This window comes from Poecilia reticulata, linkage group LG13, assembly GCF_000633615.1.
Source record: "Poecilia reticulata strain Guanapo linkage group LG13, Guppy_female_1.0+MT, whole genome shotgun sequence".
In the NCBI taxonomy this organism is placed as follows: domain Eukaryota; kingdom Metazoa; phylum Chordata; class Actinopteri; order Cyprinodontiformes; family Poeciliidae; genus Poecilia; species Poecilia reticulata.
The window spans coordinates 33,072,097-33,097,263 of NC_024343.1; the positions used below are offsets into that span (position 1 = coordinate 33,072,097).

At 44.4% G+C, this 25,167-nt stretch overlaps 4 protein-coding genes across 7 annotated transcripts in view; 2 read left to right on the forward strand and 2 right to left on the reverse strand.

Annotated features, from left to right (window-relative positions):
- Positions 1-2,896, reverse strand: part of spcs2 (signal peptidase complex subunit 2) — a 5,122-nt gene extending 2,226 nt beyond the window's left edge. The window contains exons 1-4 of the mRNA XM_008426772.2: positions 2,792-2,896; positions 735-818; positions 432-592; positions 187-321 (exon numbers count right to left, since the gene is read on the reverse strand). Of these exons, the coding sequence (XP_008424994.1) occupies positions 187-321; positions 432-592; positions 735-818; positions 2,792-2,830 (419 nt within the window). The 5' untranslated portion in view covers positions 2,831-2,896. The remainder of the gene's footprint in view (positions 1-186; positions 322-431; positions 593-734; positions 819-2,791) is intronic.
- Positions 2,897-3,440: 544 nt separating this feature from the next.
- rnf169 (ring finger protein 169) lies at positions 3,441-8,384 on the reverse strand. Of its 2 annotated transcripts, XM_008426775.2 has the most exons (6): positions 8,013-8,380; positions 6,229-6,296; positions 6,061-6,153; positions 5,892-5,992; positions 5,730-5,823; positions 3,441-5,052 (listed from the first exon to the last, which is right to left on the reverse strand). In XM_008426775.2, exons 1-6 carry the CDS (start codon positions 8,293-8,295, stop codon positions 3,985-3,987), a joined length of 1,707 nt encoding a protein of 568 aa, XP_008424997.1. In that variant the 5' UTR covers positions 8,296-8,380; the 3' UTR covers positions 3,441-3,984. The 2 variants fall into 2 exon arrangements, with proteins under 2 accessions (XP_008424997.1, XP_008424996.1); XM_008426774.2 differs by having other exon boundaries at positions 6,061-6,296; positions 8,013-8,384.
- A 959-nt stretch (positions 8,385-9,343) lies between these two features.
- lipt2 (lipoyl(octanoyl) transferase 2) lies at positions 9,344-12,968 on the forward strand. 2 transcript variants are annotated; one of them, XM_008426776.1, is made up of 4 exons: positions 9,344-9,443; positions 9,886-10,200; positions 10,272-10,398; positions 12,550-12,968. In XM_008426776.1, exons 2-4 carry the CDS (start codon positions 9,892-9,894, stop codon positions 12,807-12,809), a joined length of 696 nt encoding a protein of 231 aa, XP_008424998.1. In that variant the 5' UTR covers positions 9,344-9,443; positions 9,886-9,891; the 3' UTR covers positions 12,810-12,968. The 2 variants fall into 2 exon arrangements, with proteins under 2 accessions (XP_008424998.1, XP_008424999.1); XM_008426777.1 differs by lacking the exon at positions 9,344-9,443 and adding an exon at positions 9,454-9,662.
- An 853-nt stretch (positions 12,969-13,821) lies between these two features.
- Positions 13,822-23,826, forward strand: pgm2l1 (phosphoglucomutase 2-like 1). 2 transcript variants are annotated; one of them, XM_008426778.2, is made up of 14 exons: positions 13,822-14,144; positions 15,669-15,836; positions 16,006-16,112; positions 16,263-16,347; positions 17,160-17,243; positions 17,429-17,625; positions 17,731-17,920; positions 17,993-18,090; positions 18,179-18,365; positions 18,444-18,537; positions 19,750-19,879; positions 20,362-20,551; positions 22,577-22,710; positions 22,786-23,826. In XM_008426778.2, exons 1-14 carry the CDS (start codon positions 14,028-14,030, stop codon positions 22,886-22,888), a joined length of 1,884 nt encoding a protein of 627 aa, XP_008425000.1. In that variant the 5' UTR covers positions 13,822-14,027; the 3' UTR covers positions 22,889-23,826. The 2 variants fall into 2 exon arrangements, with proteins under 2 accessions (XP_008425000.1, XP_008425001.1); XM_008426779.2 differs by having other exon boundaries at positions 13,823-14,144; positions 18,185-18,365.
- The last annotated feature ends 1,341 nt before the right edge of the window (positions 23,827-25,167 follow it).

Consider the following 25,167-nt stretch of genomic DNA (forward strand, 5'->3'; position numbering starts at 1 on the left):
AGTGTTGTGTAGTGTTGCGCAGTGTTGTGTAGTGTTGCGTAGTGTTGCGCAGTGTTGTGCAGTGTTGCGCAGTGTTGCGCAGTGTTGCGCAGTGTTGCGCAGTGTTGTGCAGTGCAGTGCAGTGCAGTGCAGTGCAGTGTTGTGTAGTTTGCAGCGTAATGTGCTGTGTTGGTGCTGCGCTCGGACCGTTTGAGGGAGGACGACAGCTGCCAGACGTGGTCCGGATCCATCCCGGCCGGGTCTTTCTGCATGGCCACCAGGAAGATGTTCTTCTCCTTGTAGGACGTGTAGAGAGTCAGGATGCCCATCATGATGAAGTACGTGATGAAGGCGAGTTAGGGAACGTTCACCGTTTATCACCAAGTTTTAAACTTTACATTAGCGTGCTGCGGGGCTGTGGGAAAACCCGGACCGGAGCAGGTGAAGGATATGAGATGACGCAGCAGGCCAGGACGGGTCTGGACTCGGGGAACGGGTACAGGTAGTCCCAGACCAGCGCCAGCATGGCAAACAGACAGGAGACGGTGCAGATCAGCAGACGGCCGTCCACCAGCTGGAAGTTCTCCACGTAGCCGTACTTCTCCAGCAGCACCTGCAGGGGGCGCCGCAGCCACAGAAAAACAAAAGGAATGATGGTTAGAAAATAATCTTTCTATAAAACAAACATTCATTAGCAGCAGCTTTCTAGCCAATCGGCAAATAAGCCGACGGTTGCCATGACAACAGGACCAAACCTTTTTCGCCGCATCGTCCAGAGAGTTCTTCACCGCGGCTCCGTCCCACTTATCGATCTTCACCGGCTTCTCGTCGATCCGCCACTGAAACGACAAACGACCCGGTCAGGAACCCGACCATCCAATCAGGACGCAGATGGGATCCTGATGGTCCACTCAGGACGCAGATGCACCGCCGCTCCTCACTCTGGGTTGAAACATCCAACCTGCCGTCCATCAGGGCTCTGGCTCTGACCCCAGAGTCCTGATGGACCCAGAATGCCGTCCGTCAGGGCTCTGGCTCTGACCCCAGAGTCCTGATGGACGGCTCCGGTCAGAGCCTGCAGCCGAACCTCGGTGAGTTCGCTGCCCGCGGGTCTGCGTGGCGTTTCAGAAACCAGCAGCCTGCATGTGTCACTTCCTGTTTCCTGAACACAGCTTCATCATCACATCTTGTTCGTTATGAAATTAGTTCAAAGCAGAAACTCTGAGTTCAACGACGCATCATCCTCTGATCTCAGCGCTGAAACATTTTTCAGCCAATCAAACATCTTACTTTACATCTTCACTCGCTTCAGGTGATCATTGTGACTGAACCAGAGAATTCATCATTCATTTTATTTGTTTTGTTTATTTAAAATGTCTAACAGTTCCAGTGTTAAATGTTTATTGATCTTTGAGAATGTGTTCTTGGATTATTCTATTAGTTGAAAATTGTGTCAAAACAACATTATTGTTTATCCCAGTAACTTCTAGGATAAATTATCGCGACAGATCTATTTGAAGCAGATCAGTTTGTTGACATGGTTCCATCCTGGGCTTCAATAGATGATTAAATGCAGTTCAGGGATGAAAAAAAACTAAAATTAACATGTAAAAAAAAAAGAACACACTCACAGAGTTACCTAAAACTGAGGTAATAAATAGTTCTGAGCATCACTTTAATCATTATCACATTAGCAGCACAAAATATTGTAATAAAACATTAAGTCCATATCGCCTGGCTATACTCACTTCTAACCAGAATCATTTCAAAAGGAACGATTTCCCTGAAAAACTACATATTTAATATTCTCATTTTATGTTCTGTATATGGGTTAATCAGTTTGTTGCTGCCATTTTCACATTGCAACAACATTTACAAAACACCTCGTTTCACTGTTCAGCATTATTTGTGGCTGACTTGACAGGTTATCTACAGAAACAATCTTTGGATTTAAAAAAAAGGCTGTTACAAATAAATGAACTGACTGATATACTTTGAAAAGGGTCAAAAGTACAAAGAGCCTTTGTTGGATCTTGTATTGTTGTATTCAAAACACTAGTCATGTATTTTTTTGTTTTGTGAAGTTTTCTCCAGCTACCAGAGGCTGAATCCAAGTAAAAGAAAAATATGATCTTACTAAAATTTATTTTAGAAAGTTATTTACCTTTCAAGTTAAACTTTTTTTTAAATGCACTCTTTTACTCCTGGAGTTTTGCATAATTAATATCTAGTCAATAAATTGCATCTCAATAAGTATTTTTACTCATCTGCTGCAGAAGGCGTCATATATTTTAACTGAAAAGCTAGATAAATTTGATCCTTTTGGGATTCCATATAACTTGATGAAAAACTGATGCAAACATGTTGCATCGGCCTGTTTTCTTAAACTTTGAAACCGATCAATTCCACGGATTATACCTTTGGTGATGGTTATTGTCTCTTTTGCATATTTGGCAATCTGTTCCAAAATAAAATAAAATTAGTGATTTTTTGAATGAAGTCTGGCGCAGTGGTTCGTAACAGCTGCAAACACACACAACGAATTTCAGTCCAACTTGATTGATCTTCGATGCAGGAAGAGAACAGGAAGATTTTCTAGATTCAACAGTTTCATTTCATAAGTCTAAAAATAGTTTAATTTCATTTAAATTTCTTAGATTCAGCTCACCGGAAACCCAACATTAAAACTGTTGTTCTGAGTAACACCTGAACTCTCAGATCTGGATATTTGAACTATAGCTGAGAATAAAGCCATCAGCTTTCACCCAAAAGCAGAATAAAACAAAAAAACGTTAAAACTTTAAATCCTTACTTTCTCCAACAGCCCGCTCTTCCCGTTCCGAGCCGCCATCTTTAGCCTTCCAAATAAGGAAGTCGTGAGCTGGACCAACCTGATTGGCTCAGAATGCTCAACATTTAAGTCCCGTTAGTGCGTCTGCGTGGCGAGCGTAATTGCGTCATCATGTAAGTTGGACAACCAATAATGAATCAAACCGGAATATAAAAGTCAATTCGTTACATTTACCCGCTTATCGTCGCGGAGGACAAAATTACTAAACTCCTGGCAGCTTTAACATTGTTTAAAAAGTAAGTATTGATTTCAAATAACTGATTGGTGCTGATAACATTTTCAGTTTCTTTGTAAATAAGTATTTTTGAATTTGAATGTTGGGAGATATGTGTTTTACAGAAGGTATCTGACAGATTGACAGTAAGGTTTTATCTTAAATGTAAAAAAGACACACAAAAAAATCTAAAAATATATTTCTCATTTTTAAAATTCTATAAATGCTTCCGGAAATTAATAGTAATTTTCTGTTATGTTAGAAAAAAACAACAACACTGAAATAGAAAAAAACCCATGTAAAAATAAAGGAAATTTCAAATTAAAGTTAAATAAATTTTAAAAAAACATTTAGAATTTTTGCTGACTCGTTAAAAAACAACATGTAGAAGACAGATTCCTGTTTTAGGAGGTTTATTTCATTCCTGCAGTTTCTTCTTCTGCTGTTTTACATGATGTACAGAAAGGAGCTTTATGGCCAGGATGTAGCTCCTTTTTTAATCCGTTGCAGTAAATCATGAGTTTCATTGAGTGTTAGAGAAGCACCGATTCTCCAGCAGGTCCGTGAGGTCCAGGTTGCACCGCGTTCATCACAGAACCGGAACCGGGTTTGGAGCAAGGCTGTGACCCCAAACAGGAAGCTCTCTCTGCAGCGTTCTGATTGGTTGAGGGGAATAAGGAGTCGGGTCATGTGACACAGCGGCTCCTTCAGGACCGAACTGGTGCGTCTCCAGAACCGATCAGCTGATTATCGGGACTCAATTGTTGTAGTTTGATTGAATAAAAACAGTGTATAGATGATCAGAACCGGAATAAAGAACCAGAACCTGCTGTGGTTCTGTCCAGGTTTTGGTTCTCTGCTGGTGTTTGGAAGAAACGTTCCGCCTGGAAAAACTTTCCTTTGGTCTCTTTGCATATCTGCGTGGCCGGAGCCTGACTCCTCACAGCTTCTTGCTGATTGGCCGGGACGTCCTCAGGCCCCGCCTCCTGCGGTTCTGGGTGGACCTCCAGGACCGCAGGAAGTAGCGGTCGGGGCTGGCCCTGCGGACCTCCAGGTCGAACTGTCTCTGCAGTCTGAGGGCGAGCGCTCGGTCCTGCCGCTCCTGCTGGACGGGACACGGCGCCTCCTGCTGGCCGCTGGGCCGGCTCCTCTTCAGCGCCGGGTCCAGAGCTGGATCCAGGTGTTTGGTCTTCTGGTTCCTCTTCTTGCCCCTCCTTGAGGTAGACTGGTTGCAGATGCCGTCCCACTCCTTCCTGGGACTCAACGAGTCCTTTGGCACCAGTTTTCCGGGTCGGAACCCGGAGTTGTTGCACGGAGAAAACGAGTGTTTCCGTCCGAACGGCGCTGGGCCACCGCCGGGTTCCAGGGCAGCACCGGCCGACTCCAAGTCCGAACAGCCTCTGAGGGCGGCGCCGCTGCCGTAGCGGACGGCGGGGACGCGGATCTTCACCGACTGTTTCTGGAAGCCGTCCAGGTCTGGCGGCTCGAACAGCAGCCGCCTCCTGTTGGCCAGCGCCACGGCGCCGCGGTGCTGCAGCGCCTTGGAGGCTCCGCCCCCTTCAGGCTCAGGGGCCGGGCTCGTGAGCGTGGCCCTGGTGCTGACCTTCAGCCCCTGCCGGTCCAGCTCAATCTGCCGCCACTTCTGCAGGACGGCTGGGCTCGCCTCGTAGCTGGTGGCCTTCTGCAGGCTGCGGCTCAGGTTGCGCGGCGTTGCCTTGACGACGGTGGGCTCCAACAGGCGGCCGTCAGGCAGCCGCTTGGGCGGCGTGCACGGCGAGCAGACAATGGGCTTAAAGTGGTTGAGCTCCTCTGAGATGCTGTCGTTGCTCTCGGGGCTGATGGAGCGCTCGGCGCGGGCCGGCGGCGGCGGCAGACCCAGAGGCGCCGATGACGTCAGCACTGCCCTCCAGGTGAGCCTGCGGTCCGGCGCCGTGATGGGCGCCGAGATGGAGCGGCTGTTCTCCGACGACAGCAGGATGCCGGCTGCCGAGCTGTGGCTGATGCCCACCTGCAGGACGGTGACGGACAGCGTTACTGCAGGTAACCCCAACACAAAGGTCAAACGATTCTGACATCATGACAGGATGTGCAAAACACATGAAGGACATTTTTGTTGCTCTTGGCAGCAGCTTTGTGCTGCTCATGTAAGGAAAATGGGATATTGGCTCTGAGCTATCTAGTAGAGCCATATCTGCTAGCTAAGTATCTAGCTACTTAGCTAGCTAAAGAGCCGTATGCTAGCTGCTAATGGCTTGCTTGCTAGCTATCAAGAAGGTAGCAAGCAAACTGGCTACCTAGCAAGCATTAGCATCATGTTCTTGGTAGCCTTGAGTCAGTGAGTGAAGATGTCTGTGTGCGACTCGAACTTTTGCTTTATAGAATAATCCACCACAACAAGGCATATTTAAGGCCAACTTGTATTTTTTAAAAATGAATTTAAGACAATTATGAATAAAATTTAAGACCTTTATCTCAACAGAGGTTTACAAGAGAAATGGAACGAAACTGTGACATTTCACGACAAGTCGAGTTTAAAGTCAACTTACATTTTTTTTAAATGAATTTAAGAGTTTTTATGTCATTTTAAGGATTTGCTGACATTCTGACAGAGTCGGGTTCGAACGCATCCGTAGGCCTGTGATGACAAACATGGACTGATTTACTGTCCGGTACTGTCCGACCCACCTGCTCCATGACGGCCGCTGGCGGGACGATCGCCTTCATCTTCCCTCCCCGGTCCTCCAGGGGGTCGGTGCAGCTCCGACTCCTCCGGGAACCACTGCGGAGCAAACAGGAGGTCAAAGGTCGGACTCCAGGAGTGCCGATGCGTCAGGCGGCTCCGCTCACCTGCTGACGGCTGAGGAGTTCTTGGTTTTCCTGATGAAGGCGGAGATGTTCCGGATCCTCCTGCTGATGGGCTCCTCGTTCTCAGAGTCAGACAGAACCCCCTGAGAAGAGCGGCGGGTTGAGGAACAGAACAGGAAGGATGGACGGGTTCTGGATCCGTTGGACTCACCGGCTCCACCGCGCGTCGAACCGACAAGGATTCGTCCTTCCCCATCAGGCAGCTCCACCTCCGGATCTCCTCCCGGTCGTCGGACGCCAGCAGCTGGACAGGAAGAGGCGGGACAGATTCCTGACCATATTCGGGGCGCAGAGACTTCCTGAAAGCTCCCAGACTCACCTTGAGCTTCGCAGCCGGAGCCGCAGGAGCGTCCGCAGACTTCGGCAGGGTCGGACAGACAAAGACGCCTGGAAAACAGAGACGCTGTTCCTGAATATGATCCAACTAGGCCTCCGTAGCCGTCAGAACCAGAGAGCCAACAGGATTCTTTCTGCCTCCTCACCAAATTTAAAGGGGCGGTGTCATGGAAAATCTACTCTTTGAGCTTTACGTTATATTCCCTCATCATAAACACGTCTCGAGTGTTGCCTTGATTCATTCCTGCATTTTCTGCTGGTAAAACGTTGTTAAAGGGTTTTAATAGAGGAGCCGTGTTGTGATGACTTCCTGAAGGCGGAGCGTCAGAAAGAGCAGGAGCTTCTTAAAGAAACAGAGGCCCAATTTTACGGCGTTAAATTACAAAGTCAAATTTTTGTTAAGTCATATTTGAAATATATAGCATTAAACTATGTTGCAGTTAAAGATAACATAATTACTTGATTACTATAAGATGACACTGTGTGCCTGGAAAATGTTTTTACTTAAAGGGCCAGTGTGATGTGTTTTTCAAGTACCTAGTGCCATTTTATAGCATAATCAAATAACTATTAACTTAATTTGTTATAAAAATGCTACATATACAAAATATGTCTTAAAAGAAATTTAACTTCAGAATTTATTGCCTTGTTATTGGGCCTCTGTCTCTTTAAAAAGCTCTTGTTCTTCCTGAAACTCCGCCTCCAGGAAGTCATCATAACATGGCTCCTCTATGTTGTAAAAATCTTTACGTTTTTAACAGCTTTTCACTGAGCAGTAGCTCCTGCAATGAGCTCAGCAGTTCCACCAGCTGTTTGCTAATTACTGCTGGCTAGTCTGAAGGATCTGAGCAGGAGAATCAAGAGGGAGGGTTGAAACCTTTTCTGAAACTGTAGCTCTGAGGAGGAGCTGCTAACTGCAATCGGTGCACCTCAAGTTGTTTCACCTTAAATAGGCATCTAATAACATTATAATGTATGAATAATATGTGTTTAATGCAAAAATACAGCATAATAACAACTGAATCTCGTCATGCAGCTGTTAAACTAAAAGCAAATTATTAATTATTTAAATTAGGTAACAGTTTCCTTATTCTGAGATATTTAAAGATTTAGCTCCTGTTTCCAGGTCTTACTTCCTCCGGTAACTGGGACCAGAACTCCCAGTGGCTCCACCACAAACCTCGACAAATCCCAACAGAGAGCAGTACAGAGTACTGTAGTAGTACTACTACCAGGTCTGTGTAACTGAGCTCCTCCTGTGTCTGTACATGTCTGGACAAGTCCTACATGATGCAAGCTGAACAGGCTGACCAGAACCGGTCAACAAACCAGAAAGTATGACCAGAAATGTCCGTTAAACTGCGCAGAAAGTGTTGAATTAACCAGAAAACCCGAGAAAAAGCCTCAAACTGCGCAGAAAGAGGACAAACCGGGGCAGCAGCTCCTCACAGGACAGTCATGTGTTCACCTGATGTTTTCATTGATTTATCTGGGACTGATTGGTGGCTATCACATTCACACCGAACCGTCCCGAGCCCAATACGTCCGCAGTCCGAACGGACCCGGACCGCTCCGCAGCGGGGCAGAACCCAGGCTGCTGTAATAAACAGCAGGAATTTCACTGTTTATTACACACAACTTTATTAAAGTTCCGAATAAATCAGTTTATTCCCGGTTCTTTTCCAGCAGCTCTTTAGAGGACCGAACCCCGGCGCCGGAACAGATCAGCGCCTTGTGAGCTGCTCTCTCCCTGCTAAACACACTCACCTCTCCGGCTCTCGCTGTCCCTCTTTCCCGCTCTGCTGCTGCCTCTCTCGGGGTCACTTCTTCTCCGGATTCGCTCCTCTCTGCCCGGGACTCTCCGGGCCAGGCACCGGGAACAGGCCGTCCCAGACCCAGACCGGCTCTCTGGGCAAGCTGAGCACTTCTCCGGCGGTCCGGACCCGGAGCGGCACCGGGCGGCTCCTGCCGTGCCGGGCCGTGACCGGGAGGTGTCTGCGGCGGTACCGGCCTGAGTGGATCGCTGTTCGGCGAACCCTGCGGTCGCCATCTTGTCTCTCAGGTCCGCTCCGAAAACAAACCCCGCCCCCTGCCGAAAACAGCGCGAGCGCGAGCTGGACGCGCGTGCAGCCCGCCAACGGAGGAGCCGGGACACAGCGGCGCGAGCCTACTGTGGCGGGAGTCAGAGTTTTCAAAATAAAAGCACAAATTCCCAACATAATATGATACGACGCTGGAAGAACATACTCAGAACTGAAATTATCCCAAAAATGTATACATTCTGCATCTAAGTAAAAAACAACAACAAAGAAAACGTTGTATGTGCCAAAACTCCTCAAGTGGTAAAGTTTCAGCTTCACCTGGTTCAATTTCTGCAAAAAAAAAGAAAAAAAAAAGAAGTGCTTTTCCTATCTAATCATGAATCGGTTAATTTAAAAAAAAATAAAATAATAATAATAATAGTCACCAAATCAGTCCTACACTCATTTTCACATATTGATGTAAGTATTTTTAGCTGCATGCTAAAGAAATGCTATGTTGTTGCATTTTAGGCAATTGTTACGTATAAACACGGAGTCATTTATTCGGAACACAGTAAAATGTTTATTTTCTTATTAAAACGGAATTTAATTAATTCTTTATTGCATCTTGAATTGAATTGAATGACAATATACTCGGTCTATGTCTATCTTTTATTGCATTTCTAATATTGTATAAAAGGCTTAAGTGGTTAACTGAACAATCTACACAAAGTGCATATTTATTTTATTTGAAAAGTCACAATAATCAATTACTAATTGAGTCAGTAGTTGCTGCTCAATGGATTTAACAAATCCAATGGCTGAAATTGAATTATTGGGTGTTTCACTGAAGCAGAGAAACAATATGGTGTAGAATTTTTTTCAAGAGGCGTAAATATTGATTATCATCCCAAATTTTTGATATCGGTGAATTAAACCATAGTGCTGAGGAGCTGTTCCTGGGGCCAATGGTGATTTCTCACCATGATGTTTTTCCTTCATATAAAACCACATGTAAACGTCCCCGAGAGCTCCATCTGTAATTCAAAATGGAACAGCTTTATTATGAAGGCCTCTGTGTGTTTCCGGTTGAAAGTGCGGCGGTAAACCGGAAGCCCACGCGGATTCCACAGCTGGCAGGTAGAGGACTTGGGCGAGCACGCGGTGACGTTGACAGGTGAGTCTCCTGGATCAGGCTTGAGGTTCACCTGCTGTCTTGACCGGACCAGAACCGAGCTTCTAGTTCTGCAGCTCAGAGAATCAGAGTTTCCTCCTGAATCAGCTGTTTTCTGACTGCAGCCGGTGAAACCAGGCAGCCGAACTCAGTGTGAGGTTCTGCAGGTTGGATTGGACCTGTTTGTTCCCACTGCAAGTTCTGGACCGGTGCGGTACCGAGGAAAGTCTAAAAACAAGTAGAATCTCAGGGGGATTCTGTATGCGTCCTTCACTTTGGCTCTCCAGCTTCTCTGAGCTGCAGGAACTTGACCCAGAAATGTTTTCAGCTTTTCCTGACAAAACATGTCAGAATATTTAGAAGAATCCTGAGATGACCCGTTTCTTGTCAAAATGAGCCAAACCTCTGAACTTGTTGGTTCTGACTAGATTTGGTCCCGTTGCAGTTCTGGATGCAGACCGCCAGGCCCCTGGTGGAGGTGGTCCGTCTGGGCCTGGTGTCCTATCAGGAGGGTCTGAGGCTGCAGCAGGTCTACACTGACCGGCACCGGTTCGGTCCGGCCCACACGCTGCTGCTCTGCCAGCACTCGCCAGTCTACACCACTGGGATCCGGCACAAACCGTACCCGGGTCCAGTACTGGACCGGCTCCGGCTGCTGGGGGCCGACGTCCACCACGCCAACAGAGGAGGACTCATCACCTTCCACGGACCGGGTCAGCTGGTCTGCTACCCGGTGCTGAACCTGGGGAGCTTTAAGAAGGTTGGACCTGAGCAGCCTGAGATCCGATGGCGCCTCTGGTTCTGGTTGTGACGCGGGTTCTGTTCCCTCAGAGCGTCCGGTGGTACGTGGGCCAGCTGGAGAAGACGGTCATCGCGCTGTGCAGCAGGTTCGGCGTGGAAGCAGCGACGTCTCCTCACACGGGAGTCTGGGTCGGAGACAACAAGATCTGCGCCATCGGTACGACACAACAGACTTACTTATTTATTTCTGTAAATTTAATTTTATTTTTCATAAACTCATTTATTTATTTATTGGGTTTGTTCTGTATATATTTTTATGACTTTAGCACGATTCTCAGGGGGGCTAATGGAGCTACTAGCATTTTCCAGAAGGGGCCTTGGGCCCCCCGGACCCTCTGTCGGAGTTGCCACTGTCGCCATGATAATCATGCGTTACATTAAATATGTCCATATTGATGTTGAGTTTTATGGCAGATATTTACTCCTCTGTGGCCAGATAATGTTTTTGTTCATTGATCTGCAGTAGCAGCTCTAAAACTCTGATGTTTGTTTCTGTATGGTAGTTCTGTTTCACTTTGATGGGTTTTTATTTGCCTTTTTTCTGCAGTTTTGCTTCTTTTCATGGTTCTTTCAGACAGTTTTGCTCCTGTTTGCTGTGGTTTAGTGCGTTTTTATGGTGGTTTTCAGTCTGTTTATCAGTTTCTGTTTATAGTGGTTTCTTCCATCTTTACATTCAGTTTTTGATGTTTTTTTTATGCTGCTGCAGTTTTACTTCTTCTCATGTTTTTTTGCTTGTTATGGAGGTTGTGTGATTCTTTCCAGCAGGTTTTTGAAAGCAGATTTGAACCTTTCAACAGATCTTTGCAGTGGTTTAGTCGTGGATGTTTAAACTAATCAAGTGGTTTCTTTCCTCTTTGCGTTAATTTTTTTGTCTTTCTTTGGTTATTTTGTGCCTGAGTATGATTCTTAAAAATCATACTGATTATTTTTTGCGTTTTTACTTAGTTCTTTGTCTCTTTCCAGCAAATTTTGTGCCTCTTTGTGGAAGTTTTGTTCTTTTCTACTTCTACTTTTAGATCATTCTTTCTTTCTGTGATTTTAAACCTTCTTATTGGATCTCAGGCTCAGCTGAAAGATCCAGGCACAAAATAAAAGAGGGTCTGAAGTCGACCCACCAAATTGGGCTCATGAACCCTGAACTAACACCTGATTGGGGAAACTGTGTGTCGCGCTACAAAGCAGCAGGTGTGGTGACATGATTCTGCTGCTACAGAAATACGGTGGCTCATGGTTGCAAACAGCTAAATGAACTGCAAACACATGAATGATGCAAATGCAAACAAAAACCAAATTCAGCAGAAAAACACTGCAACCACAGGAAATGGAAACAAAAAGGAAAATACCACAAATGGCAAAAATGACAACAACTCTGCAAAGTCACTTCGAAATCCTCCAGGCCACTAGGGGGAGTCTGGAGTCCATCAGATTACATATAATGCAAAAGACTGGATGTTATGAAATAAACATGACATAAAAGTCAACTTTTCTCTATTTTCTGTCTGTGTCTGGTTCTATATAGCTGGTGGTCGGCTCCCCTAGTGGTCTGGAGGACTTCTGCTTGGTCTGCAGGATTTAATACTTGCTGCTGTTTCTGCATTTTCTTTTCTTTTGCAACATTTTTCTGTTGTAGTTATTAGAGAATTTTTCTATTGGAGACATGAAAACATGTTGTCAGCCTGCAGTTTTTGTCGGATGTGAACAGAACAACCACCTGAGTTTAGAGAACTGAAGGCGATGGGCCCTGATGAAAGCTGAGAGTCGTGGGGTTCAGCTCTTACCTCAGTGATGTTGGGTCACGTTGTTGTTTCACCTTCAAGTCAAACAAAATTGGCGTCAGTCAACTAACTCTACTACATTTATGCTGGTTGGTGCTGCAAAAATAATTTGTGCTGCTTTTGTTTGGAAGTTTTATTTGATTTTGTAAACGTGGGAAGCACTGGTTGACCTCTGGAAATGTTGTTTTCGTTAATATTTTTAAAATGATAAGATATGAAAATGTTTGCAGCTCAAACATTTGAACACCAGCACAGTCTGATTTTGTGAAAGTCAGGGGATGGTGGACCTTTTAAAATGAAAGCGGCACAAACAACAATGTTTGCTGCACAAATAATTGACACTCAGATTCTGCTACTCCAGCTGCTGACGGTCCACTGGGCCCGTAATCCTGGTGGACTGAGTGGTGATGTGACAGAATAAAGCAACCTGTAACCAGTCGGTTTGCGGTTTATTCTCCATCGTGGTTCTCCTGTCATCAGCCTTTGCAGAGCCGATGGAAGCGCCTCAGTTTGACCAGCGTTTGTGTTCCCAGGAATCCACTGCGGCCGCTACGTCACGTCTCACGGCTTGGCTCTGAACTGCAGCACGGACCTGTCGTGGTTCCACCACATCGTGCCGTGTGGGATCGAAGGCAAAGGCGTGACGTCGCTGAGCAGAGAGCTGCAGAGACACGTCAGCGTGGAGGAAGCCGTCCCTCACCTGCTGGACGCCTTCAGGGAGCAGTTCGGCTGCCGGCTGGCGGAGGCAGAAACGCCAGAACCCGACCGGAACGGCGGCGCGTCGTCTGCGTAGAAACTTTCACTCATGATGCTGTTTTTCTCCTCCACTGACAACAAAACATTTTTAAGAATCATTAACACTAAAACTGAATTATACCTCCGTTGTGTTTTTCATATAAAATAAAGAGATCAGACGATGAGCCTGTTGTCTGATTCAGAACAACAGATGAAACCTGCTTGTTATGTGGAAACATCAGTCGGTTTAGTTTTCAGAGTTTATATTTGTATCAGTATTTTATGTTGAACGGAACCATCAGTGTGTTTCACTGGGATCAGGAAAAGGGCAGCTAACGTTTCTGCAGACCCCACACATCCTGGACACAAACTGATTAGACTTTCACATTCAGCTCAGAGCTACAGAGACGGTTTCTCCCTCCTGAATGTCTCTGATGGACACTTAACGGACAAGCAGATCAATAATGGGAATATTTGCACTAATTCAACGTGATTCCCTCTTTTGTAAAAACACTGGAAAATATACAAAAAATTTTTTTTAAATATTTTATCCTCCTTATACATTTTAAACGTCTTTATTCAAAGTAATTAGAATGAAAGTATAATTCCTTGCCTGTCTGCACAAAGCTTGTGAATAAAAATAATTCTATTTTATTGTGAAAGGATCCGGTTCAGTTTCATTTTTGACTAACATTTTTCTGCACTGAAGTCGGTATCTGATTTAAACAAACATGCCACTTTTGTCAAATAATATAAAACGCATTTGATCAGTTCTAGATCAGAATCCAGTAATAACCATACTGGTCACAATTGGATTGAATTCTACAGAAATGTTATTTTCTTGAATAATTTCAGATCAGTGAGACCTTTATATTACACATAAAACGTTTTTTAATTGGTATTTTCACCAAATGCTCCTAAAATATAAATAATTCAGTGTAGTTCTGAAGAGTCAACGTATTTTACAATGTAATCCATATCATATCTGATGTAGCCCAAGTATTTAAAAAAAAAATGGAATGATCCTTTAATTATACTACGAATCGGAAGCCAACTTCATGGAAGGTGCTAACAGCGGCTAGCTGTGGCTAACGGTACGTTAGCTGCCTGGAGGAAGAGGCGGACGGTGCTGACGCACTGCAGCTGCAACAACAACCCGGCAGTGACAGCGTGCTGCTGGGGGAAAGGCAGCAAAGCACAGACAGCCGGCAAACACAGCAGCTGTTCCCTCCAGTCTGATGGCTGAGCATTAGTTAGCCCGCTCCGGTGTGTTGGCATGGAAGACACAGCGGGAACCGGAGGAACCGGGGACCTAAACGCGAACCTGGGGTGGCGGAGAACCGGGGACCCAAAGCTGGACAAGGCGGTGCAGCAGTGGCTGGACTGGGACAGGGTGAGTGTCTGTCTACCCGTTAACGGCGACTCGGGCTCCAGGTTCTGCGGTTGTAGCCTGGCAGCGGTAACCGTTACCCGGGAGTTTCCCTGAAAACGCACAGCTTCACCGTTGATTCTCACACAAACGAGCTGAAAAACACAAAGAGGATTAAAAGAAACTGGGGAAACAAATATGACGCCTCCTGGAAAAATCGGCGCATTTATTTTCTAAAATAGAAACACTTTAGGTCAGAGCTTTAATTGGTGTTTGTTTAGTGCGTTTAAATGAGATGTTAAGAAAGATGAGATCACTGTTGAACGGACATTCCTGAACTGAAACAATGTATGCCGAATTTATCCTCAGGTCAGGTTAGTACAGAAAACTCGCAGACAGCACTGCTGGTTCTGATTGTTTCAGTCTGTGGACTAAGAAAGCTAAACCTCTGGGTCTGAATATGGGGGCTCTGAGTTAGGGCTCACCAGGGTTAGTGGGAACAGATTAAACAATGTGTGGGTAATCAGACAGCGTGACTAAGCTGTTTGAGTCATTACAGGCCCAGTGTTTGGATTTATTACCATCCTCAGCTCCAGCCTGCAGGAAAAGCCTGGAACCTGCCCCAACAGAGGCTGATTGAGGTGGATTAATGTGATAACTGTTCATGCATGTTCATGTTGTCATTTCATCTGCAGAGGCTCCAGTCATCGTTTAGGACAATCAAAATAAATCAGCATCAGTTTCATGTTCTGAAACTCATCAGCACACATTACAGCAGACCTGGAAGTAAAAGCAGTTGTTGCTGTTAAAGCTGCAGTATGTAACATTTACATATTAGAACTATCACAGTGTAATATGAGACAGATACACCCACTCCTGACAAAAAACAACCAATCAGAGCCAGGAGGAGGGGCTTAGCGCTGCAAGTCAAACTCGCTGCTCAATGTGCTACTGGCAAAGAAACAACTTATTGTTCCAAAAAATCATTTATCCACCGTAATCGATGGCCAAGCTACTTACACACTCACATACACACACACAAGGATGATTGACAGCGCGAAGACCCTCCTCCTGGCTCTGATTGGCTGTTTGTAGTGAGCGCTGGGTAAAGGCAGAGCAGAACRATTTATTTATTTTTTCCACAAATTACATCTCATCCCACACTGTCACCACGTAGTGACCGTTTCAACAAATATTTAACAAAATATGTTTTATAAAAGTTACGTACTTTAAACCAGATTACGAAATGAGACCAAATGAAACTCCTGATATTCCCTGATGTCCAGCCGGCCTCCTCCTGCAGTCAGAGCTCTGTGGGTTAAAGGTCACCGTGACCTGCTCTGTAAATGTCAGCAGCTGGGAAAAGCTTCCCTCATGTTCGGATTTCTATCTTTATCCTCAGAGCAGAAACACGCCAATAAAAGCCAATCAGAAGGGAAGCAGTCTGAAACCAGAACCAGATTGCAACTGGTTTGGGTCCAGTTAACCTAAACTGGTCAGAACATTATTCTGAACTCGGTGTCATCAGTCTGTGTTGACTTTCTGCAGAACAAATGGACTCGGGCTCAGGTGGAGTCTCTGGTGGCGGCGGGTCGCCTGGAGGACCTGCGGTCCAGACTCTGCAGCCGGATGAGCTTCGGTACGGCCGGACTCAGAGCCCCGATGGGAGCCGGATTCAACCGGATCAACGACCTGACCGTCATCCAGTCCTCACAGGTTACTCACCAGTTCATACACCAGTCCAATCAGGCTGCAGACCAGTAAAACCCACCCAGTCAGGGTCCAGACCAGTTACTACACCAGTAAGGACTGATTCATACTGGTTGCAGACCAGTGTAACTGGTCCCGTTCCTGCCCATCTGACCTGTTGCCCCGCTCCTTTCAGGGCCTTCATGCGTACCTGTGCAGGTGTTTTGCTGACCTCGGCAGCCGGGGTGTCGTCATTGGATACGACACCAGAGGTCAGGAGGAGAGCGGCTGCAGCAGTCAGAGGTGAACAGCAGGAACTCTCCATCCGGTTTTGTTTCCAGGGATTTGGTACAGAGATGGAACGGCACCCAGACAGGAAGTGCAACAGGAAGTCCGTCCCCTGGACGCCGTCCTGCTTCCTGATCCAGGTCTCTGTGTGTTTGTGCCTCCCAGGCTGGCCAAGCTGACGGCTGCAGTGATGCTCAGCAGAGACGTTCCTGTCCATCTCTTCTCCTCGTTCGTCCCGACTCCTTACGTGGTGAGGAAGCTCAGTGACATCACTTCCTGTAGAAGTGGCGTCACTGTTAAAGGAATATTCTGCTGATGGTGCATAAACAGCAGCAGTCTGAGCGCGCTCAGTCCGGTCGATTCTCTAATATCTCACACTGTATTCGCCTCCCTGGATGATTTATCTTTTCAGCTCATTTACAAATCAATCATGATCGGCATGATTTTTTAAAGTCAAAGTTAAAATGGATTTCTACAAAATAATTTAAATCAGATAAAAATGTGTGACATGAAATAAGTGATTCCATAAATATTCAGGCCTATTTAGTGAGTATTTATGTCACTCATTGTGAGGCTGCAGCACCAAGTGACTGGACTTCTGTTGAATTATATCAGTCAGTTAAATACTCATTTCATGTTGCATATTTTTATTTATTTAACATAATTTTGTGTAAATCAGTTTTTGCTTTGATATTAAAACTTTTTTTTGTCCAGAAAGCCAAAATGTTGTTGATCTTGACTGATTTCTAAAGCAATAAAAAGGTCAAATCTCCAGGAAGGTGAATATTTCTTTAGGTAGTTCCGTAATAAATGTTCCTGCTGTTGTTAAATGTGTGGATTGGTATAAATTAGCTTTGTTTGGAGTTTTTTTTTTGTTTTGTTTCTTTTACTGATGAAACATCTGACCTGGAATTAGCACCTCAGATCAGATGCTGAGGAATTGGATCCTCTGCAGACGAACTTCTGTAAAAACAGGAAGTCTTCTGTCAGCTGTGGAGACTTTCTGACCCGGGTTGAGGTGTCTCTTTACCAAACTGTTTGTTTCCACGTTTTGTTTCCCAGCCTTACGCTGTGAAGAGGCTGGGAGCCGCATCTGGAGTGATGATCACTGCGTCACACAATCCCAAAGAGGACAACGGCTACAAGGTCAGGCTGAAGGATCACTCAAACCAAACACAACCTCCTGCGGCGCTCATCCGGTCCGGAGAGTCTGTCCCAAACAGAAACCTTTAGATGTGGCTTAATGAATCCGTGTGATCCGGATCCAGAACCTCATGCTCTGTGGATCTGAACCGTCTGGAGTTCCAGCGTGTCTCTGTCTCCCCCTGCAGGTGTACTGGTGTAGCGGCGCTCAGATCGCCTCCCCTCATGATAAGGAGGTGCTGCGCTGTATAGAGGAGCAGCTGGAGCCCTGGAGCGCCTCCTGCTGGGACGAGGAGCTGGTGGACCGCAGTTCGCTGAGGACCGACCCCCTGACCCAGATCAACAGCTGCTACATGGACGACCTCACTTCCCTCTGCTTCCACAGGTAACTTCCTGTTTCCTCCCTCTGTTTCCCCCCAATAACTTCCTGTTCTCTCCCGACTTCCTCTGCTAACTTTCTGAACCCTTGACCCTGTTCTGTGTTTTCCAGGGATCTGAACAGCAGCTGCACGTTAAAGTTCGTCCACTCGTCCTTCCACGGAGTCGGTCACGACTTCGTCCAGCAGGCCTTCCGGGTGTTTGGCTTCGTCCCGCCCGTTCCCGTCCCTGAGCAGAAAGACCCCGACCCAAACTTCTCCTCTGTTCGCTGCCCAAACCCAGAGGAGGGAGAGTCTGTCCTGGTAACCTGGATCTCTGTGGAGTCAGAACTTCCTGGGTTTGCTCCGTGTTTATTGTCCTCCTCTGTTTTCCAGGAGCTCTCACTCCTCCTGGCCGAGCGGGAAAACGCTCGGATCGTCCTAGCGACCGACCCCGACGCTGACCGGCTGGCCGTAGCCGAGCGATCTGACGAGTATGCGACGCTCGCTGCAGTTAGACCCCCGTCCTGCAGGGGAAGTCTAGCTGGATTCACCCAGCAGGTTATGTGGGTCTGCTTTGAGTTGCAGGCGCGGGTGGAAGGTGTTCTCAGGAAACGAGCTGGCTGCCCTGTTGGGATGGTGGATGTTCTTCAACTGGAAGGAGAGCCATCCAGACCCAGCGGACACCAACAGCGTCTACATGTTGGCCACCACCGTGTCATCCAAGATCCTGCAGGCCTTCGCGCGCATCGAGGGCTTCCACTTTGAGGTCAGAAAAAGCTGAAGGCGACTGGCTCATCTGATGGATCTCTGCAGAAACAAACTTGTGACATTTGTTCTCCAACAGGAAACTCTTCCTGGCTTCAAGTGGATCGGGAACAGAATCCATGAGCTCTCCAAAACCGGAAACAGGGTCATATTTGCCTTCGAAGAGTCTATAGGTGAGAACTTTGATGGTCTGCTGTCTCTTTAAATCTCTCTGTGTTTGTGTGACTTCCAGAATCGTCATTGGTCCAATCAGAACCAGGATCCTGATAATCAGTGGTGGTCGCAGCTCAATACATCGAACTGCATCTCTGGCTCATTGCTACCACTTGTTGATGAGCGACTGTTGCTACGTTTCGTTGCTAAATTCATTACAATCAGACTGTGATGTAAAGCCTAATTCACACAGCAAGATCTCTACGGCTAATTTGTCCAGATTTTCCAGTTTCAACAATCTTAAGAGACATGCCTGCCATGTGTTCAGAGTGATCTGGTCCGCATGGAAGGAAGTCGGGTGGGACTTCTGTGACCTAAAAAAGAGGATATTCAACATGCAGGATTTTCTCAGCTCGATGAAATGTAGCCAGGATGAAAGCAATGTGACAGAAACACAAAGGGGAATTGAAAATACAGAAGACAGAACAGCTTCCATGGTGCAACGGAAAGTCCAGTGGAAGTTGGAGATCATCCAAGACATTCACTGTTGAATATCGTCCACTGACTTTCGCCATTGCTTCTTCCTCGTCTGCCATCTTTGTTTACTCTGAACTCATGTTTGGTTTCGAGAGGTTTTGCAAGATTTCCCGTCTGATAGTTAAATGTTGTTGAGTGAAATCAGTTTGTATGGCTGAACACCACACACTGTAAAACCAGGCCTGTTATAGCTAAGGTTTTTTATCACCCTGTGTGGTCTCAGCTTTTGAAAATCAGCCAACAATTTTAAATTCTTGCCATTTGAAGACAGCATAAGACAATATTTCATTTCAGTGCCACCTTTGAGTCCAACTGAATCAACTTGTAGTTGCATTAATCCGTCACTAGGGAGCACTGTAAACACTATGCTTCTTTTCTAGTATCTAACTTAAGGACATTTCCTGTTTTTTTTTTTTCCGGGGGGTTTTAAGCAAAGAAATTTTCACAAAGGAAACTTTTGTGACTCAAAATCTAATAAATGCTACTAGCCATGTTCTGATTTTCACTAAATTAAGAAAATTAAGAAGCCTGACCAGCTGAAGTGGTGACACCTACTGGCAGATTAGCAGAACTACACCTAATAACAGGCTGCTGTATAAAGTCTCTTCTGGCTTCTCTTTATGGTTCATTCTGTGCATAAAAAATTGTGTTCAAACTGTAAAACAATCTGACTCAGTCAAAGTCACTGTGTGCAGGTTTCCTCTGTGGCAGCATTGTTCCTGAGAAAGATGGCGTCGGCGCGGCCGTGGTTGTGGCCGAAATGGCGGCGTACCTGCAGACCAGGAAGTTGAGTCTGAACCAGCAGCTTCAAAACATCTACAGGACGTAAGAGACTGCAGGACGCAGCAGCAGGTTGGGGGCTGAGGTGTAAAAATACGAGGAGGTTTGGTTTAGCAGAACGTTCTCCCATTTCACCACCAGATGGTGGCAAACAGCAACAGTTCTGATCTCAGATCAGCCTCTGCAACATTAATATAAACATCAGGGTTTCAAAGCAGTGAGAAAATCACCTGAATAATCGGTAAACATTTAAAAATTTGCTAAATTACGCATACAACATTTCTTATCAAGGAACAGCATCATAATGGCAAGTATGAGTGAAATTCATATTTGACACGCAGTAATTTTTATACTCGAGCAACTCAAGTATGAAGGTTTAGGAAAGTGCTTATCTTTTTTAAATTGAACTGTATTTTCACTCTGAAGTAGGTTGTTCTGTTTGATGGCTGGTTTGAGACATCGGTGTTTGAGGTCTGTTTTATTCTCTTATTTTGACACTCTAGTTTTTTGTCACTTCCTGTCTATAGGTATGGTTACCATGTGTCCAAGACCTCATACGTCACCTGTAACGACCCCCCCACCATCCAGAGGATCTTCAGCCGGATCAGGAACTTTGCCGGAGACGGCTCGTATCCAAAGGCGTGCGGCGGCATCCGGATCGTCCACGTCAGGGACGTAACCACGGGATACGACAGCAGCCGGCCCGACCTCAGATCAGTGAGAGCAGCTCTTCTTCTTCCACTGTGTGGAGGTTCTGATCTTATCCTGATTCCTGGAGCCGGTCTTCCTTATAACAGCTTCACAGTTCACAAATCAAAGTGTTTTCCTACAATCAGCTCAGTTCAGACCTCAGTATGATAAAAATGCTGTATGATATGTTGGAGCTTCACAGACCATTAAATACGGGTCACTAAGGTCTCTGCTTCAGTACTTCTGAATCCCAAAGATAGATCAGCAGCACCACTTGTGCCCATCGGTGGTTGCTAAATGCTAAATGGCTACACCAACATGGTACTCAGCAGAAACTAAAGCTAAAGTGCCAAACTCTGAATCCACCGTACGTCTATGACAGAACATTCTACAACATAGCACATGGTCCTCAGTCACATTTGTCATTACAGACATGTCTAAACGGTTTGAGTCTTTGGAACAGACCTTATAGTTGTCTATTTTGCTAACTCTGTTCCAGATGTCAAACTGTATTCCCCTGAAAGTTTGATAACCAGTCAAGTAAATTACCGCTTTAGAATTTAACTGGAAAAATGTATTTAAGCTACTGCACCTAGCTGGTTAGCTAATTTAGCGCACTTAGCTCTCTAGCTAAGTGTGCAAACTGGTTTCAAAGTTTGCAAAAGTGCGAAGAAAAATGAGCTCCTCTGCTATATTGACAGCTTAAGTGCCCACAGTTGGTAAAGAGGCAGTTTAGTTGTTTGGTTCGTGTGTGTTGGACCGCGTCACAACATGAGCTAACTCTGCAGCCAAGGTCAAACTTCATTCAACTGAATATTTACAAAGCAGTCAAGTAAATTTTGTTTTAGAATTCATCCCTAAACGATTTATTAGGGACACTGATGGGTATTTTTCTCGAACCTTCATTAAAAGAACCACAGACAACTTATATGAATTTTATGGCGAAGCTTTTGCAAAAGGAGAAGACTCGGCAAACTGCTCCTCCAAGCCGTTCACTGAGCGTCTGAAGACCTTTGGTTACAGCTTGTCTTTTATTATCAAGCAGAAACAGGGAGGATAGCTAAAGAAGACAGCAGAGACAAATTATTACTGCACACAGGCAGTTTCTAAGATAGGGAGTATCCCGGTTGATAAGAAGGAACTCAAGGTCTGGGAAACACACAGTTAACTGTTTCACATGAAGACAAACAGGCAGATGGGCCTTCAGGTCAGTTTATACACACAAAGGAAGAGAACACTTTAAACTAAAAATCACAATAATCTATAGACTGAATGTTGATAAACTATTGATTAACATTAGACTGAATATGAACTAAAGTAATAACAAAATGATAATACCAAAAAATCTCTAACAGCCTTAAACATTTTCAAACTTAGCAAATCTTAAAAGTAAAAACTAGCTCCACAATTAGTGGATTAGCATGTTAGCATAAGTGAGCCCACCACTGGAAAAAATAAATTCAGCCATTTGGTTCAGGTGTGTTTGACCAGGAAGGCTTCAGGAGCCCAGACTTGGAGAACCGAAGTTAGACACTAATAAGCTAAAGTAATATGGAGTTTTTCTGCCACAAGTTTTCAGAAGAAAGATGTATAGACATATATATATATATATATATATATATATATATATATATAGAAAGTCCTGCTTTCAAAATAAAAATGTAAGCAAAAGTATTAAAAGTTTTGTGAACAGAAGACATGAAATCCTGCTTTCAGACTGAAAATGTGCTTTTGGATTATGGCAGAAAAATTCCCCCGTAAAGCAACATTAGACTGGACTGAGTTACTGGTCCTGAAGGAGGTTCTGTTGGATCCTGGGGTGTTGTCGGGTTCTGACTCAGTTTCACCAGAAAACAACAACCAGGCAGAATCTGTTGTTGTTTTTTAAAATAATTTCAGAACCTGGTTCTGAAAGTGGTTGGACTCCTGAAGCTCCATCTCAGATTGTGGTTCTGCTTGAGGGGTTTCAGTTCTGATCCGAGGTGGTTCTGAGTAAACTTCCAGGAAGTTGAATCTGAAGCCGTTTCCTGTAACTCTTGATTCCTCCGACAGGTGCTTCCTGTTTCCAGGAGCAGTCAGATGATCACCTTCACGCTGCAGAACGGCGTCGTGGCAACGCTGCGGACGAGCGGCACCGAGCCAAAGATCAAGTATTACACCGAGTTCTGCGCCGCACCGGGAGACAGGTCAGCTGAGGATTTATGTCATCACAGGTGTGGGCGGGGCCTCTGTGACATCACTGCCGTCTCTCCGTCCTGCAGCGACGTGGCCCAGCTGGAGGTTGAGCTCCGGAAGGTGACGGACGCTCTGCTGGACGAGTTCCTAGAACCCGACAAGAACCACCTGATCCGCCGCTCCGTCTAGCACCGCCTCCTACTTCCTGTGGAGACATCACTTCCTGCAGCTGGTCTCTGTCCTCTGATTGGCCGACAGGTGATCAGCTGTTACACTGCAGAAACAAAGGTTTATTGATGTGTAAAAGTAAAGAGAAACTCCAATGTTTCATTTAAAATATTAGATTTTATTTTATCTTTGAAATTTTCTTTAAAAAATATAAAAAATTCAGCTGGAGATAATTTTTTTCAAGTTTTCCAGGTTTTAAAACAATTTAATTTTCTGTAAATGTTCAGTGCTTTAAGACTTCTGATGTTTTGTGAAGAGCAAAATTTAATTTTTTTTTAAAATGAATATCAAACCAAAAACACAAAACAGCTGAAACTGGTCAGTTTTTGCTTAAGAATTTTATTTCTGTTAGAAACTTTCTGCCGACTCGTCAGAAATCGTTTGTTTTCAGAAATTGGTTGAAATGTTTTCCTGCTTTGATTTACTGTTGATCAACATTAAAGTAAAAAAAAAAAAATCCAAAGAAATTGAACTGAAATATCTGATTTCATTTGTTGACTCTTACTCAGGTGCATTCTGGGATTTTAGTGCATTTATAGATAAGAATAAATGTTTCCTGTGTTTTGCTGCTGAAATAAGACTTTGTTTTTTTCTGATAGTAAAACGAAAACCTGATTTTTTTTCCATCTCTGATCATATTTAATTTTTTCCAGATGAATTGTGAGAAAAGCCGCAGAATGTTCCTTTATCAGTGTATAAAGCTTTAGATGTGGACAGGTTGTGTATTTTTCTACTGGCAGAGGTGCAAATATATTTGAGAACTGTATTCCTGCTGCTATGAGATGCTGTTGAAGACTTTTATTTTGGTAAAGATTCAGCTTCCTGTTGCAGTTTCACTTTTATTTCAATGAACGCCGAGATTCTTGTTCCTCTGAGCTACAATAAAATAGAAAACTTGTGTTTGGCCTTCTTTTGTGTTTATTAGGTGACCATCTTCCTTTCAAGATGGCTGCCTTCCTTATGCTCAGTCTGAAAGACACTTAGTTCAACAGACAAATCAGCCCAGAACAAGTTAGACAGAGTTCAGTATAAACTGTACATATTAAATAAACCAGACTTCAGAGGAGTTTGGAAATTGGGCCAAATTACTTTTTGACTGATTTGCACCAGAATATGTACAGACTAACGTATGAAATAACCCAGAATGATCTGTGGAAATATCACAGTCCAGTATGGATAAACACCAAGAACTGGTGAGGCACAATTAGTCCAAATTAATTAATGTTCATTTATATTACTTCACGTCATATGTGTTCATAATAACCATTTCATAAGCAAAAGAGAAAACTTCATTATTTAAGAGTCATGTTTATTAATGTTTGGTAAAATTAATCAGTTTTACAAAAGGTTCATGATTTCTATCAGCCATCATGGTGACGGACAATTTCATGATTTGGACATAAAGATTCTAATCGTTTTAAACGATATCCTTAAGTCAAAACCAGCTTCGGTTTATTGACAGACTCTGGCTGTTTCAAATTTTGGGAATTATAATTTCAAAGTTCCTTCTACAGAATTCCAAATAAAATCTGGATCAATGGTTTATTCCTTTGCTCAGAAAATGCAGTTAGTAGATGCACCGAACAGGAGCAAATTTCATAATCAGTTCATTTTTAATGATACATTTTAAATATATATATTCAGGTGTAAATTGTGTAAAATGGTGATAAGCAACTTTTTTTTACTGAAGTGTTGCACATATACACACATTTTTCCTCTGCTAAACAAATATGTCTATTTTTTACAATTCTTTTATGAAATTTTGATTAACTATGAATGTTTATAATTTGGGTATCTCCGAACATGGTCACTTTTTATAGAATGCCAGATATAGAACAAATAATATTTTCAGGGATTTCTACTGTATTGTGATTGTATTGGATTTTTTAAAACCGAGTCCATATTGTAAAATATGCTGAAATCACAGTTCACATAGTTCCAGATACAGTCATGGTTGTCTGGAAATATCTTTGGGAGATTTAAGTCAAAGTAGGAAATTTTAATAAATTGTTGGAAATGTATTAAATACGTCCTACATCCAAAATGCATCCGGATGGGAAAACCTTTGAGCAGTAAACACTGTCCTGAGTGCGAACTTGGAACCCGTTGATAACAGCTTACAGGTAAACTTTGTTTTGTGATTTGACTTTAAGAAATCTCTATGACGGTTCTAAGGTCTAAAGTTGATCCAGAGGCTGATTCGGGTCCTGATCTGCTTCAGGTTCATGCCATAGATGATG

What these genes read in the sequence shown, in the direction of transcription:
- rnf169 (XM_008426774.2), bottom strand. Translation starts at nt 8,295, where the DNA reads ATGGCGACCGCAGGGTTCGCCGAACAGCGATCCACTCAGGCCGGTACC. An exon ending in GGACAGCGAGAGCCGGAGAG is followed by an intron (nt 6,297 to 8,012) that starts GTGAGTGTGTTT and finishes TCTGTTTTCCAG; the next exon opens with GCGTCTTTGTCTGTCCGACC. An exon ending in AACTCCTCAGCCGTCAGCAG is followed by an intron (nt 5,824 to 5,891) that starts GTGAGCGGAGCC and finishes TTTGCTCCGCAG; the next exon opens with TGGTTCCCGGAGGAGTCGGA.
- lipt2 (XM_008426776.1), top strand. Translation starts at nt 9,892, where the DNA reads ATGCAGACCGCCAGGCCCCTGGTGGAGGTGGTCCGTCTGGGCCTGGTG. An exon ending in ACCTGGGGAGCTTTAAGAAG is followed by an intron (nt 10,201 to 10,271) that starts GTTGGACCTGAG and finishes CTGTTCCCTCAG; the next exon opens with AGCGTCCGGTGGTACGTGGG. An exon ending in CAACAAGATCTGCGCCATCG is followed by an intron (nt 10,399 to 12,549) that starts GTACGACACAAC and finishes TTGTGTTCCCAG; the next exon opens with GAATCCACTGCGGCCGCTAC.
- pgm2l1 (XM_008426778.2), top strand. Translation starts at nt 14,028, where the DNA reads ATGGAAGACACAGCGGGAACCGGAGGAACCGGGGACCTAAACGCGAAC. An exon ending in GCCGGCCCGACCTCAGATCA is followed by an intron (nt 20,552 to 22,576) that starts GTGAGAGCAGCT and finishes TTCCTCCGACAG; the next exon opens with GTGCTTCCTGTTTCCAGGAG. An exon ending in TGCGCCGCACCGGGAGACAG is followed by an intron (nt 22,711 to 22,785) that starts GTCAGCTGAGGA and finishes TCCGTCCTGCAG; the next exon opens with CGACGTGGCCCAGCTGGAGG.